The sequence below is a fragment of the Balaenoptera acutorostrata genome, chromosome 21 (assembly GCF_949987535.1).
Source record: "Balaenoptera acutorostrata chromosome 21, mBalAcu1.1, whole genome shotgun sequence".
Taxonomy (NCBI): Eukaryota; Metazoa; Chordata; class Mammalia; order Artiodactyla; family Balaenopteridae; genus Balaenoptera; species Balaenoptera acutorostrata.
Genome location: NC_080084.1, coordinates 4,274,013 through 4,289,284, shown reverse-complemented (window position 1 = coordinate 4,289,284; position 15,272 = coordinate 4,274,013). Strand labels below are relative to the sequence as shown.

General features: G+C 48.2%; 1 protein-coding gene across 4 annotated transcripts in view; it reads left to right on the top strand.

Annotated features, from left to right (window-relative positions):
- Window positions 1-14,468, top strand: part of SH2D4A (SH2 domain containing 4A) — a 71,953-nt gene extending 57,485 nt beyond the window's left edge. For all 4 annotated transcript variants that reach the window (XM_057537087.1, XM_057537086.1, XM_057537089.1 and 1 more), the window contains 2 exons: window positions 13,512-13,732; window positions 14,376-14,468. In XM_057537087.1, the coding sequence (XP_057393070.1) occupies window positions 13,512-13,732; window positions 14,376-14,468 (314 nt within the window). The remainder of the gene's footprint in view (window positions 1-13,511; window positions 13,733-14,375) is intronic.
- The last annotated feature ends 804 nt before the right edge of the window (window positions 14,469-15,272 follow it).

The following is a 15,272-nucleotide window of genomic DNA, read 5'->3' as shown; positions in this document are numbered from 1 at the left end:
TAGAATTTGCCTGTGAAGTCATCTGGTCCTGGAATTTTGTTTGTTGGAAGATTTTTAATTACAGTTTCAATTTCATTACTTGTGATAGGTCTGTTTATATTTTCTAATTCTTCCTGGTTCCATCTTGGAAAATTGTACCTTTCCAAGAATTTGTCCATTTCTTCGTGGTTGTCCATTTTATTGGCATATAGTTGTTTGTAGTAGTCTCTTATAATCCTTTTTATTTCTGTGCTGTCAGGTGTGATTTCTCCTTTTTCATTTCTAATTTTATTGATTTCAGTCCTCTCCCTTTTTTTCTTAATGAATCTGACTAAGGGTTTATCAATTTTGTTTATCTTCTCAAAGAACCAGCTTTTAGTTTTATTGATCTTTGCTATTTTCTTCATTTCTATTTCATTTATTTCTGCTCTGATCTTTATGATTTCTTTCCTTCTACAACTTTGGGTTTTCTTTGTTCTTCTTTCTGTAGTTGCTTTAGGTGTAGGGTTAGATTGTTTATTTAAGATTTTTCTTATTTCCTGAGGTGAGATTGAATTGATATAACTTCTCTCTTAGAACTGTTTTTGCTGTGTCCCATAGGTTTTGGGTCATTGTGTTTTCGTTGTCATTTGTTTCTATGTATTTTTTTATTTGTTCGATTTCTTCAGTGATCTCTTGGTTATTTAGTAGTGCAGTGTTTAGCCTCCATGTATTTGTGGTTTTTACAGTTTTTTTCCTGTAATTGATTTCCAATCTCATAGGCACTGTGGTCAGAAAAGATGCTTGATACGATTTCAATTTTCTTAAATTTACTGAGGCTTGATTTGTGTCCCAAGATGTGATCTATCCTGGAGAAGGTTCCGTGGGCATTTGAGAAGAAAGTGTAATCTGCTGTTTTCAGATGGAATGTCCTATAAATATCAATTAAATTTATCTGGTCTATTGTGTCATTAAAGCTTGTGTTTCCTTATTTATTTTCTGTTTGGATGATCTGTCCATTGGGTAAGTGGGTTGTTAAAGTCCCCTACTATTATTGTGTTACTGTCGATTTCCCCTTTCATGGTTGTTAGCATTTGCCTTATGTATTGAGGTGCTCCTAAGTTGGGTGCATAAACATTTATAGTTGTTATATCTTCTTCTTGGATTAATCCCTTGATCATTATGTAGTGTCCTTCCTTATGTCTTGTAGCAGTCTTTATTTTCAAGTCTATTTTATCTGATACGAGTATTGCTACTTCAGCTTTCTTTTGATTTCCATTTGCATGGAATATCTTTTTCCATTCCTTCACTTTCAGTCTGTATGTGTCCCTAGGTCTGAAGTGGGTCTCTTGTAGACAGCATATATATGGGCTTGTTTTTGTATCCATTCAGCCAGCCTGTGTCTTTTGGTTGGGGCATTTAATCCATTTACATTCAAGGTTATTATCGATATGTATGTTCCTATTACCATTTTCTTAATTGTTTTGGGTTTGGTTTTGTGGGTCTTTTTCTTCTCTTGTGTTTCCCGCCTAGAGAAGTTTCTTTAGCATTTGCTGTAAAGCTGGTTTGGTGGTGCTGAATTCTCTTAGCTTTTGCTTGTCTGAAAAGCTTTTGAGTTCTCTGTTGAGTCTGAGTGAGATCCTTGCTGGGTAGAGTAATCTTGGTTGTAGGTTTGTCTCTTTCATCATTTTAGGTATATCCTGCCACTGCCTTCTGGACTGCAGAGTTTCTACTAAAAAATCAGCTGATAACCTTATGGGGATTCCTTTAAATGTTATTTTTTTTCCCCTTGCTGCTTTTAATATTTTTTCTTTGAATTTAATTTTTGTTAGTTTGATTAATATGTGTCTTGGCGTGTGTCTCCTAGGGTTTATCCTATATGGGACTCTCTGTGCTTCCTGGACTTGGGTGACTATTTCCTTTCCCATGTTAGGGAAGTTTTCGACTATAATCTCTTCAAATATTTTTCTCAGACCCTTTCTTTTTCTCTTCTTCTTCTGGGACCCCTATAATTTGAATGTTAGTGCATTTAGTGTTGTCCCAGAGGTCTCTGAGATTGTTTTCAATTCTTTTCATTCTTTTTTCTTTATTCTTCTCCTCAGCAGATATTTCCACCATTTTGTCTTCCAGCTCATTTATTTGTTCTTCTGCTTCAGTTATTCTGTTATTGATTCCTTCTAGTGTATTTTTCATTTCACTTATTGTATTGCTCATCTCTGTTTGTTTGTTCTTTAGTTCTTCTAGATCTTTGTTAAACATTTCTTGTATTTTCTCAATCCGTGCCTCCATTCTATTTCCGAGATTCTGGATCATCTTTATTATCATTACTCTGAATTCTTTTTCAGGTAGATTGCCTATTTCCTCTTTATTTTTTTGATCTTGTAGGTTTTTACCTTGCTCCTTCATCTGTGACATATTTTTTTGCCATCTAATTTTTTTTTTCCTTTTTTTATGACTGGGATTGTGTTCCTGTCTTACTGGTTGTTTGACCTGAGGCTTCCAACACTGCAGTTTGTAAGCTGTTTGGTAGAGTTGGGTCTTGGTGCTAAGATGAGGATCTCTGGAAGACCTCACTCCGATGAATATTCCCTGGGGTCTGAGGTTCTCTGTTAGTTCAGTGGTTTGGACTTGGAGCTCCCACCCCAGGAGCTTCAGCCCACCCCCCAGCTCATGAACCAAGATCCTGCAAGCTGCACCGGGTGGCAAAAAAACAAAACAAAACAATGTAAAAAATAAAATTAGACCAGGAAACTAACAGCTATGTTAGAAAAAATATAAAAATTAAAATATAGATGAAGCAACAACCAGAAGGTAAAACAGAACCACAATAGTGAAAAAGAGGAGAAGAAAAAAAAAAAAGGTGGAAAAGGCCTTGGTTGTGGAGGGTGGTGCCTAAGCAAGGGCGAGGTTTGGGCAGTGGGCAGGGCCTATGCTCAGGATGCACAGGGCTGGAAAAGGTGGGGGGTAGGGGGGTGGGGCTTAGGCTCAATGGAACATAAGGGACCCAGGCGTGCCCCCCACCCCTGCTCTCAGCGGACGGGGGACCCCACCTGGGAGCCTAGCAGGCTTCCTGGGCTCACAGGGGCAGAGCAAACACCCTCCTCTCCTGCTCCTCCCGTCCTGGAAGGCCCCTCCCACCTGCCTCTCCTGATCTCCCTGGCCTCCCTCCTATGTCCCCAGGGCCCACGTGGTCTGGAGTGGGCTTTAGAGGGTGGGAGATCGGCCCGGGAGCTTAGCAGGCTCCTCAGGCCCCAGTGGGCAGAGCAAACGCCCCGTGATCCTCTCCCACTCCTCTGGTCCTGGAGGGCCCTCCCGCCTGCCTCTCCTGTTCTCTCCCGGCCTCCCTCCTATGTCCCCAGGACCAACCCAGCCCGGAGGGGACCTCTGAGGGTGTAGGACCTGGCCTGAGAGCCGGGCAGACTTCTCCAGCCAACTGGGCAGGGGAAACGCTGGGCCCGCACCCCGCCGATCCAAGCCCCCGAGGGTCCCTCTAGGTGTGGAAACCCCTGCCCCCTCTCAGCCACCCCTCAGGGGTGCCGGTCCTGTCCAGCCTCCATTTCTCCTGCCCTCTCAGTCCCTCCACGTCCTACCGGTTCGCTTGGGGGTTCCTCTCATCTCCTCGGGCATCAGGGCAGGTGCCCTAGTTGTGGGGAGACGCAAAGTCTGCGTCTTCCCACACCGCCATCTTGACTCCACCCTGTAATTTATTTTTATATATGATATGTGGTATAGAGGCTTGATTTATCCTTTTTCATACGAGTGGCCAGTTGCCCCAACATCATTCCTTAAATAGTCCTTCCTTTCTCCACTGATTTGTAATGTCAAGTTTTAAAACTCTCGTTGGGATTTTTAATGGAATTGCATTGAATTTGTAGATTAATTTGGAGAGGTAATTGCCATCTTTATATTATCATATCTTTCCACCCGTGAACATGGTAAATGTCTCCTTATATTTCTTTTTAAATCATTAGATAAATTCCCCATACACGACATGCACTTTAAAAAAAGCAAACCAGACTTTAGTTCTATGTACTTATAATTTTTGTTTCTATTTTGAAAGAGATTTTTTAAAGTATATCATTGGTTGTTGGTGGTGTAAAGAAGTTATGTTTTTATATATTGATCTTGAGTCCAGTAACACTGTTGAACTCTTATTAATTCTACTGTCAGAGTATTCCGTTGGAGCTGTAATATTTCGAGGGCTAACATGGGCCAAGCATTGCACTGCACTCTTGAAGAAGGTAACTTTCATTCCCACTCCATAGAAGAAGAACCCAGGAACTAAGATGGGAGGTTCTTTCCCCACCTGTGGTGGCAGAAGCAGCATTCACACCCAGATCTATTTGACTTCAAAGCCGCAGTGTATCTGCACTAGGACAAGTGAGAACACCCATGTGGTGCTTTTTATTACCTGTGAAGTTTAAATCAGTGAACAGTAATACCACAGAGATTTGCTTCTCTGATAAATGAACGAGGTCACTCAGTCTCACAGTCAGTGGTGAAATGGGAGTGTCAAAGAGACCTCATTCAGCTATGTCTTGCCCCATCCCTGCCTCTGAGAATAAGGGAAAAGCACGCTTTTGTCTGGACACTGTTTTGCTCACTCCCAGGTGGGATTCCAAGAAGCAGTTATTTGACATACAAATGTTCCAAGGCCACAGGGTTTGGAGTAACAGAAGTGCAATCTTATTATGATTGTGGTAGTAGTTACCCAACTGTATGCGTTTGTCAGAATTGATCTACGGCACACTTAAAATTGGTGAATTTTATTGTATGTAAATGATATCTCAAACTGATTTTAAAAAATTTAATGCCCCAAAGCAGCACAGAGTTTTCTTAGCTCCTAGCTCGGAAAGGTAGTATGGTGCAGGCTTAGTACCAGACTCCAAGATGGATCACTGGGTTTCAGTTGTGTTTTCTCCTCTGTAAATGGGTGTAATATCTACACCACAGCATTGTTTTTTATGTAAGTCAGCTGACATGCGTGAAGTGCTTAGGGCCTGGTGCAGTGTTTCTGTTGTCACCAGAACCGATCAGCTTCCTATTGGAAGTTCGCCCCTCCTGTCCTCCCTGCCTCTCTGTTCCTCATCATCCTCACCCCACCACAAAGTATTGTCTTGAGTAGCGGCCTCACATACAAGGAAGATGCAGCACTTCAACAAAATAGATCCTAATTACTGCCCAAACCGTCCTATGCTGTTTCCTCAAGTATTTACTTAGGGCCTGTCCTTTAAAAGCCTAGAGCCCAGGAGGTCACCCCAGAAGGCGACAGTAATTTGGAAGAACAAACAGAGAGCCACCCCACAAACAGGGAAAAAAGCTGTGTGGAAAGTTCAGCATAACAAGCAGTTAGGGTTGAGCGTGGGGTTAGGAGGTAAGATGTGGTGAGATGGCAGTGGGTCCTAGGGTCACTGAAGCAGTGTCTTCTCTTTTCTAGATTTATAATTTTCTGAGTACTGTAGTTGTTAAGTCTATTTGGTTTTGTTTCCTTAAGAGGGATTGTTTTCTTCTCTGTTCCTCACTGCTTATCTCTTCGCATGCTTGTGTTCAGTTCAGGACTGTCTTCACCCTCGAATATGATCCTTGTTTTTATCCATTTCATTCTTGTGTGTGGCCACCCTATTACAGCGCCTTTTGGTCTGGACCGTTTGTGCAGTTGGTGATAAGTGTCGGGGAGCCTTCCTGGCCAAACTTAACGCCCCTCTGAGCAAAGTCATTTCACTCATTCTGTCTCCTGCTGTGAGTCTCCAACGTGGGTAGATATGTAATTAATTGTACCACTTCTTGGAGAAAAGGGCCAAGGAATAAATAAAACTGAAGTTTGAAGGTCCATCCAGAAACCCAGAGACCCATTTCTTCATTCCGTCCATTTTCTTACTCCTGTTAAATATTCAACAGTGTCAGGAGCTTAGGAACCAGCAGGAAGTAGGAGTGGGAAGGTGGGAAAAAGATAGAAGTAAACGTGTAAACAGATTTCTGATTTAGGAAATTTCTAATTACTTCTGTTGTTGTTAGATAATTCATATGCTTCCTTTATGCATCAATAGCTGATCATTATTCCTCTGAAATGTAATTTATGCTTCCTTATCCAAAAATGGAAATGCTTAGACTGTTGATGAAATATTTCCACCTGATTTATTTCTTGTGGATGTCTTTGCTGTCGTGGCATATGATCAAACCTGCCCTCCAAATGCTTTACATTTTTAAAAAACTTTACATTTTAAGCTACTTAAAAAGCAAATCCTTTTAACATCTATGGGCTACCAACACAGTTCATACTGCAACTATTTTGATTCCTTCCATATTAGCTACACCCTTCAAATTTTCATCCTCCATTGGGGGTAAATCCTGTCCATTTCTGTGGAGGCAGTTATTCTCTGGAACTTAAGTTCCCTAGAGATGATTGTCCAGGAGGAATCCTGTGTCTTTGTCTTCCCAGTGTTACCGAGTCCAAGCTCATACTGCTTGGGGCATGACAGGCCGATACATTGAGAGATGAGGTGTTGGGGCAGAGAAGAGTAACTTTATTCAGGAAGCCAGCAGACAGAGGAGACGGTGGACTAGTGTCCCAAAGAACCATCTTACCCCAGCTAGAATTCAGGCTGCTTTTACACTAAAAGGGGAGGTGGTGTGCTTCGTTATTACAAACTTCTTGGTGCCAGAATCCTTTGTTCTTGCTGCTGTCCACGTAGGTCACATAGGTCAGGTCACAACAAGACAAAGGTTATTCTCTGTTCCGCAACTTTTTATCTCTATGTGAATGGAAAGTGTTATACCTTTAAAGGTCAGAGCCTTGAGAATGGGCTACCCTGTATATTTCAGGCTATAGGCAGCACTCCTTTCTACAAAGGTGCAGAGCCGGCATGACTAAGCACAGGCCACAGAGCACAAAGGTTAGAGCTAAAGGAATAGGTCCAATATGGAGTCAGGTTTGTTCTCCTCCATTATACCTGCAGCGTGCCATCCAGGCTCCATCAGCACAGTCCTCCAGGGCTGAGTGTATATACCTGGATGGGTTGCATTGAGAAAGTCTCACAGAAGCCTCCCTAGATCTCTTTCAGGCTAACACCTTAATTAACCTGGAAACTGGCATCCATAAGTGATAATCTGTCCTTCAGCTATTTTGCTGAGGAGTAGAGATTTCTTAATTGGGGGGCCATCAAAATTCTACCCATCTCTCACAAAGGGATTTTTCAGGCTTCTGTCTTAAGCACAAATTACTGATTTGTGTGACTTTCCAAAGTCACCCAAATGTATTCACCCTGCCTCACTTACATCTATGATTCGGCTGCCTCATGGAGTGGAAGAGGCTGTGGTCGGAAGCAGGAGGACGTCGGTGCCTGTGCGAGGCAGTGATCTCGCAGAGGCCGCAGGGAGTGGTGGCGTGAAGCGAGATCTTCGTTCCCTGCCCAGGAATTGAACCTGGGGAGCCCGGATGAAAACCAGGAATCCTAGCCACCACACCCCCTGGCTCTTGCCCGCGGTGAAAAATGCATTTCTCACAGAGGCAAAAACTGTAAAAACAGGTACAAAGTTTATTATTAGAGACACAGCACAGCAAGTGGGAGAGCACACAGGGAAACAGTTTGTTCAGTTAAGACAGAAACAAGGCAGAGATGCACACCCGGAGAGAAAGGGTGTGGGCGTCCTCCCTAATAAGGAGGAACGCAGTAAAGAGGCAGTGAAGTCACTTATACAGGGCAGTTCTTCCGGGTCTCTGTTTACCTCTGGCCAATTATCTGGTTTCTTTCTCCGCACCTGCCCTGCCCTAGGACCCTCCCTAACACGTGTGCGCAACTTTTTTCCAAGATGGATTCCAGCCCAGAGGCCTATGGGATGGCCTTAGCATCACCTATTATGGGGTGGTGCCCCCTCCTTTTTGACCCCCAAGGAGGCTTTCTGCACATGTGCAGCGTCTCCCTTGCCCCAAGGGTGGGAAATATGTGACCTCTTGATCCTTTACCCAAACAAAGTTTAGCCCCTCTCTGTTCCTGCCAAGACTGTTATCTTCAGGCATCCACAGGAGACAAAGTCTGGCTATTTACACTGTTTCTGTTGTCGCTTCCATTTCGGAGAGCAAACAGGAGGCTGATTTTAACTGTCTAACCTAGAACCCATCTATCTCCTGTCTCAGGAAATGCAAACAGAAGACTAGTCTGGCCTGAAGCCCACTTTTTCCTGCCCCCTGAAATGTAAACGGGAGGCCAGTTGTAAATGCCTGGCTTGGGGCCCACCTATCTCCAGCCTCTGCAGGGGAGGGCACGGGGAAACCCTGACCTTGGGAGGGACCAGCAGGGCCTGAGCCACGAGCCCTGGGAGTCCCCTCCGTTCAGCATCAAAGCTTCATCCACAACGAGGCATCGGAGCACTTTGTCCAAATTACTCTCTGCGGTTCTCCTATGTGCCTGCATAGTGTTAGTTCAGATTTCTGAAATACCTGAAGATGAAACATAAAGAGGTGAAAGCTACAGTATTTATTCAGATTTGAGAAGAGCTTATCTTTTCTGCAGCGAATACTACGCATTGCTTTTTTTCTGGGAGACCCTGGCTTTTCTCATAAATTACCCAGGGCTTAGTATGTTATTCCAGTAATGCGGAGAACAGTCCATTAACCCCAAACCCTCTCTTCCTTGAGTTTTTCAAATGATGCAGTTAGGTCCTCACGCAGATGCTGCGGGCCACCGGGGTCAGGGCCTGCCTGCGCTCGGGGCCTCGCACTTCCCATCACTGACGCCCACCGCTCTGGGCTTGCGGTTTCCACTGTGGTCTTGGAGGGACCTCGGAGGCAAGAGAGAGGGCAGTGGGCGGGTCCCACCAAGGGGAGTGGCTCTGCTTGGGGGTTTACTTGGGATGCGTTTCTGGAAAGGGGCATTCTACTCTTTAGAGAAGTAGTTTTAAGTCCATGCTTTTGTTGTCAGACTTTCTTTGTTGTCACGTGCCTTGTGTCCTGGACTTCTGCTGCCACAGCCAGAGCAGGCTAGACGCTGGTTCTTGAGCCGGTGCGGGGAAGCGGGCACGTGCACTGGCGACAAGCGCATCTCTGGGGCCTGGCCGCCTGCGCTCAGCTCCCGGTCCCCCACCAACCGGCTGTGTGGCCTCAGCAAGTCGCATGACTGCTGCACTTGACTCTCATCAGTCTGATGCAGATAACGACGTTACCTGCCTCCCAGGGCAGGTCTGAACAAGGTAAAATACATAAAGTACTTAGAACTGTGTGTGACGCATTCTCAGGCCTGGTGAGTAAGTGTTAGCCATTAAGGTGATGAAGTGAGAACAAACGATGTAATTTTAACCTTTGCATTATTAAGGAAACATTATGAATAATACTTTAAGAGCTCTGACCGTTTTTCCTCATCCGTAAGGTGCCTGAGACGTCAAGGGTGAATGTCAGCATCACGGTGCGTCTCCTTCTACACAGAGGACCAGGGCAGGACCCAGAGCCTCTCTGAACGTGCTTCCTTTACATACTGCAGGGTCAGAGAATGTAAAGTAGGGAGGAGCTCTCTCCCAAGTTTAAGACTCCCCGGGGATAACGTGTACACTCGCAGTCTGCAGGGTTCTGCCTGAAAGAACCGACGTGCCCGCCAGGGACAGGTGTTCCGGATGGGTGTGTGTGATCCTGGCCTTGGGTCAGGCACCTGGTCCAGCCAGCACTCCGGGCCCACCCGAGAGACCTTACACATGTCAGGAACTCTGCAACACGGGCCTTCCCCTTTGTCCTTGAAGGGCAGTGACAGTGCCTCTTCCTCAGGCCACCGTGAGGATTGAATGAGGGAATGCACACCTGGAGGAGTGCCAGGCAGACACAAAGAACCCTCAGTGCTGTTGTTGTTGGGTTATCTTTCGTCTGGTTATTAAACACAGCTTTTCCAGACACTGGAAGCAGGTCACACAGATGTACGTGTATCAGCAGAGTTAGACCTAGCGGTGCCTTGGAGAAACCTGAGTGCACCCCCTTGTCCCCTTGGTAACAGTTCTCAGACCAGAGGCAGTGGTTGCTAGAAGTGTCCTAGAGAAAGAAGTAAGACAAAATTATTCGTTAGACCTTTTCTGGGCATCCTGAGTGGCAGGTGCTGAGGCTGTGAAAATAAATAAGGAGTTGGGAGCTGCCCTCTCGTTGCCCACGAGGAGGTGGGGCAGGGAGAGACAGAGCAGAATGTGCCGTGGTCCCCTCAGAGCTGTGGACGGCGCCTGCCCAGGTGGAGGTCGGGCCAGGTGAGCCCTTGGAGAGGCTGAGTGAGTGCTCAGCGGGGATGGGGCCAGGTGCTCACCGGGCCTGCAGGACCCTGAGCCTTAAATTGCTCAGGGAGAGATGAGAACGCTTCATGCTGTTGGGCTGAATCTTGGAGAATACGGAGGAAGGGCCGGCAAAGGGCATCCCATTTACCTGCCCTCCTTCTGTAGGGGAGTCGCTGTCACTTGGCTTTCCAGTGAGGGTCCTGCGGGGGGTTCTGAGTTGTTTCAGGTCTCCTGGGGTCCGTTTACCGTCTCCTGTGCAAAAACAGTTTTCCTGGGCCTGGCCTGGAGCGCTAAACCTGCACTCACAGGGGTTTAGGGCTGTGCTCTCTGATATGAAGCCACTAGCCATGCCTGGCTCTTTACATCAAAATTAATTAAAATTAAAAATTGAGTCCCTCAGTCGCATGTCAGGTGCTCAGTAGCCACACATGACCGGCACAGACAACATTTCCATCGTCACAGAAAATTCTGTTGAATAGGACTGTTCTTGAGGGCGCTGGGCATCACGCAGACGACCGGGACAAGTGGGACCTTTCTCTCTGCTCCCCTCCAAGCCGGGGGTCCAGGCTCTCGGGAGCTTAGCCCCTTCCCCCTGGCGCAATGCCCTCTGCTGTCCCCCGGGCCACCGCCATTCTGCCCCACCCGGCCTGGATTCAGCTTCAAAATAGACCGCTGGGTGAAGAGCTGGTTCATTTCAAAAAACTGGTGAAGCAGAAGGAAGCTTTCATGTATCCGTGTCCACTAGTGCGGAGATCCTTCTATGCTCTCAGACAGGTTTGGTTCTTGTGTGAGGAGAGCTGGTGCGAGGGAGGTGGCCTGGAGGTGTCACAGCCTCAGGGACTGGAGGAAGACCACTCACTGCTCTAGAATTAATTTCTTAGAGTCGTGCACGGGGCACGAGTCCGTGGTGATTAATATCTGATGCTGGGCTTCGGCGTTGCATTCAAGAGCTCCCTTTACGGGCAGACCAAGCTCCCCGCTTGGCAGTGACCTCAGTCAGGCCTCCCTGAAGGCACCCGCTGCCCTCGATGGAATCGTGAGAAATTGTCCATCGACCTGTATCACAGATGCACCAAGAGAGCGTGCCCTTCAGGCATGGTGACCCTGTTGTAAAGCAAAAAGAACAAAGCCTGGTCCCCGTAGCATTCGCCTTCTGCACCTGCCGTGGGTACCACTGAGTGGAAGGAGGCCCCATTAGGACCGAGTTCTGGTGTCTCTGGAGATGAGACAGCACCAGGACTTGTGTGTAATGAGGAATAGTTACAGACTGGGAGGCTCTCGGATGGTTTGATTTACAGCTACTATATGACCTGATTTTAGGAGGAATTTGCCTTTTTCTGGTTATAATTTTCCAGAATAGCTTTCATTTTAGGAATCCAAATCCATCTTGATGAAATCCAGACATTATACATTATAACATCTGTCCCATCTGTTGAAGTCATCTGGAATCTCAGAGTCAGCCTGTCAGTAAGTCGGGGAGGGGAGAGAAATCTTTTCAGAATGAGCCCCTCAGCTCAATTCTGAAGTCAGTGAAAAATACCCCTGGATTCAGAGACAGACCCAGAGTCTTCAAACCTTGGTCCCCTGCAGGCCCCGGGCAGGCTGGTCACCTGTGGCCTTGGTTCAGCCTCCGGTCGCCCTCCGTGGGACCGGATGTGTGCAGAAGGTAAACAGGCAGACGGAAGCAGTCGTAGCTGGGGGAGCTCACCTAGGCATCACTTGGGCACCTGACGCGGACACCCAGCAGCTGACCCAGGGGGCTCCTCGCCGGGGAAGGGCAGGAAGGTGACTGGAGAGGACGGACAAGGTGCCGCGTGGGGCAGGGGCACAGCAGAGCTGGGGCCAGAGGGGAGGCGGCAGGCTCATTTCTTGTCCAGCGCCCCGACTCCCACCCCCATCCTGGCGTCGCCCTGGGGCCGAGCCTCACGCACCGGGACGTCAGGTGCGGGCCCTGCAGGGGGGACGGGGCAGGAGGCGGGCCGGTCGGCTGGTCTCGGCGGGGGGAGACCAGCGGATTTCCAATCCTCCCTTTATTAAAGGTCTGCTTACAAAAGAGAACATAGAAGCAGTTTTATTTTAGGCTTCACCCTGGATAATTAGGTTTAATTCTCAGTTAACTTTACCACCTTTAGTCATGTTGGACTACAGGGCTGTGATAATCCATTGCCTTTTCACCAGGAGGTTTTCCGGGTTTTCCTGATAACGATACTGAGGATCAGCATGGGAGAAGGCGGGGGGTCCCATCTGCTGACGTGGGAGAGGGCGCAGAGAACGCTGCTCCCCAGGTCAGAGGTCAGAGGTCAGCGTCGCTCACCGCCCCCACCACCCTGCCAAGGCGTGTCTGTGCCCTTTCTGGGTGTCTCATCACGTTGCTGGTTCATCTGAAGAATTACACTAGGCACGAGAAGGGGAACCGGGAATACGAGTCAGACCTCATGCGTGTGGACTCATTGGGGAAAAGGCCGGTCTGAATCAGTGTGAATTCATGAGGCATCCAAACTATACACATGTATACATAGGTGTATAAAACTCATGTGTGTATATATGAAGGGTTTCATTCTGTTGACTGTATGTGAAGACACAAATGTTAATAGATAAGCACATATATACACATGTGCGTGCACGTCCCTATACATCTACCTTCATTCCTGTAAGGGAAGCATCATTTAGGAGTGGCCACAGCAGGGGCACTGGGTAGGCCTGGGCCCGTCCTGGTTGTGTCACCAACTCGCTGACACCCGACCGGGGTGCCCACCTCCGGCGCTGGCGGCACTTGGGGCTGGATCACTCTCCGTAGCGAGGCTCTTCTGTTCGCGGTGGGGCGTCTAGCATCATCCCAGCCTCGACGCACTGGGGGAAAGTAGCCCCCCACCCAGGACAGCCAAAGTGTCTCAGACATTTCCAGACATCGTCCTGGGTGAGAACTACCGTTCCAGATCAAGCAGGATCATTCCCAGGCCACAGAGTCCCCGTCAGTCAACTGGGGAGAGCTCACCCTCCCAGGACGACCGTCAAGGGTCCGACCACACTCAGAAGCCACCTGACGCCTGTGCTGTTGTCAGTGGGTGTGCGAGTGGAAATGTGTTCTGAGGGGTAAACGTTTCAGCTCTCGTTTATGCTATCCATTTGCTTATGTAACCTACCCCGGCCCAGTTACCAAATACCAGACGATGAATGATACTATACCATATTCCTAAGAAGTCCAAACTGGACTTAAACCTGCTCAGATTTTTATTAGCTTTATCCACGCGGCTGCATTTAGCAGAGGGGAGTTTTGGAAATGATTTGGCTGAAACACCTCTTCTTTCCCACAGGAATTCTCACACTACAGAGAGCGAATGAGCTTCTGAGCACGTGCGTGCCAGGCAGCTTTCTGATCCGGGTCAGCGAGAGGATCAAGGGCTACGTCCTGTCCTACCTTTCCAAGGACGGCTGCAAACACTTCCTCATAGACGCCTCCACGGACTCGTACAGCTTCCTGGGTGCGGACCAGCTGCAGCATGCCAGCCTGGCTGAGCTGGTGGAGTACCACAAGGTGAAGCGATACGCAGACTTCATTGGCTCTGTGATAGGGGTCCTGCAGCAGCTCTGACAGTGAAAGGCAATTCCAAGAAAAATGACTGACACAAGCAGTGGGGGATTAGCCTGTGATGACCCCTCCTGATTATCAGGATTGTCAATGGCATTTCCTTTATCACTGAACCTAGTTCCTCCTCAGATGCTCAGGGAGAATGCACTGGGGCAGAGCATGCAGGAGATGCGACAAAATCTGTGCCCTCTGATCACATCTGACAACACTCCTTTTTTTTTTTTTAAGTATAGTTGATTTACAATGTGGTGTTAATTACTGCTGTACTGCAAAGTGACTCAGTTATACATATATATACATTCTTTTTTTTTAATATATTCTTTTCCATCATGAGAACACTCTTAAGTTAGAGCCCAAGCCCAGGAGGGAGGGAGACCACGTGGCAGTTTGCGGGCAAGAAAAATCTCTTTCAAGGCTGCCTAAGCCAAGAAAGCTTTGTGTACACCGAGGGGAGACCAGAAGTTATGTGCTCTGGCGAGGTGGGGAGGGCATGGCTTATTGAACTGTCTCATAAATAAGACTCAGGAGCCACCTAGTACCTGTGCTGCTGTCACTGGGCACAGCCTGACCTGTACCCTCTGCTTCACAGGAGGAGCCCATCACCTCCCTGGGGAAGGAGCTCCTTCTGTACCCCTGCGGTCAGCAGGAACAGCCGCCCGACTACCAGGAGCTGTTTGAGTGACAGCCTCATCGTGTCACCCTGCAGCCGCCAGCTGGGCCGTCCTCTGGACAGACAGACACCGCGGAGACGGACACTTGTGTATAAAGCCACGTCACCCTGCAGCGAGCCGATCCCGATCAAGTGAAAGGACCCTTGGGGGTCCCATGGCGACCTCTCTTCTGCACAAATGCTGGAGTTTAGTTAACGCTAAGAGGGAATCACCTCTGCATTGTACGCACCCCAGCAGTAAAGGGAGAAGAACCCCCATTTCTGCAGCTCCCGACATGAAGGCTACAACCCTAGTGATGTATGGAATAAACGAAGAAGAAGTTGGAACCTTTTAGGAGTTAAGGGGCACCTCAAAACCAGAAGTCCTGCATGGCCTCGGCACTCCCTCTCTGCCTCATCTCGGAAGGTCTCGGGGTCCTGCTCCTATGAAGTTCCTCGGCGGCATCACGGGCTGGCCAAAGAGCCTGCGCTGGTGGCTGAGCCCACGGCCCCGCACACCTCACTTGCGGTGCGTGTGTGGGCCAGGGTGTGAGACACACAGGGAACACAAGTTGCGGGTGTTGTGAACTGAGTGAGGAGTTTGAAGGTGTAGGACGAGAGCCTTCACATGTACAGAAATACGGCAGGGGGTGAGGGGCGCTGTGTGAGGGGTTCCCTGGCTCTGGGGAGCCGGTCAGGGCTCCGCCCAGGACCTCGCCGAGGAGGGTGAAGCCACATGCGTGCCTTGGATAGACAAGGGCAGAAGCGTGAGCTTTCTGGACACCAGGTGTTGGGGGTCGAGTCCCCCAAAGAGGCATTGAAGTCCTAACCCCCTGC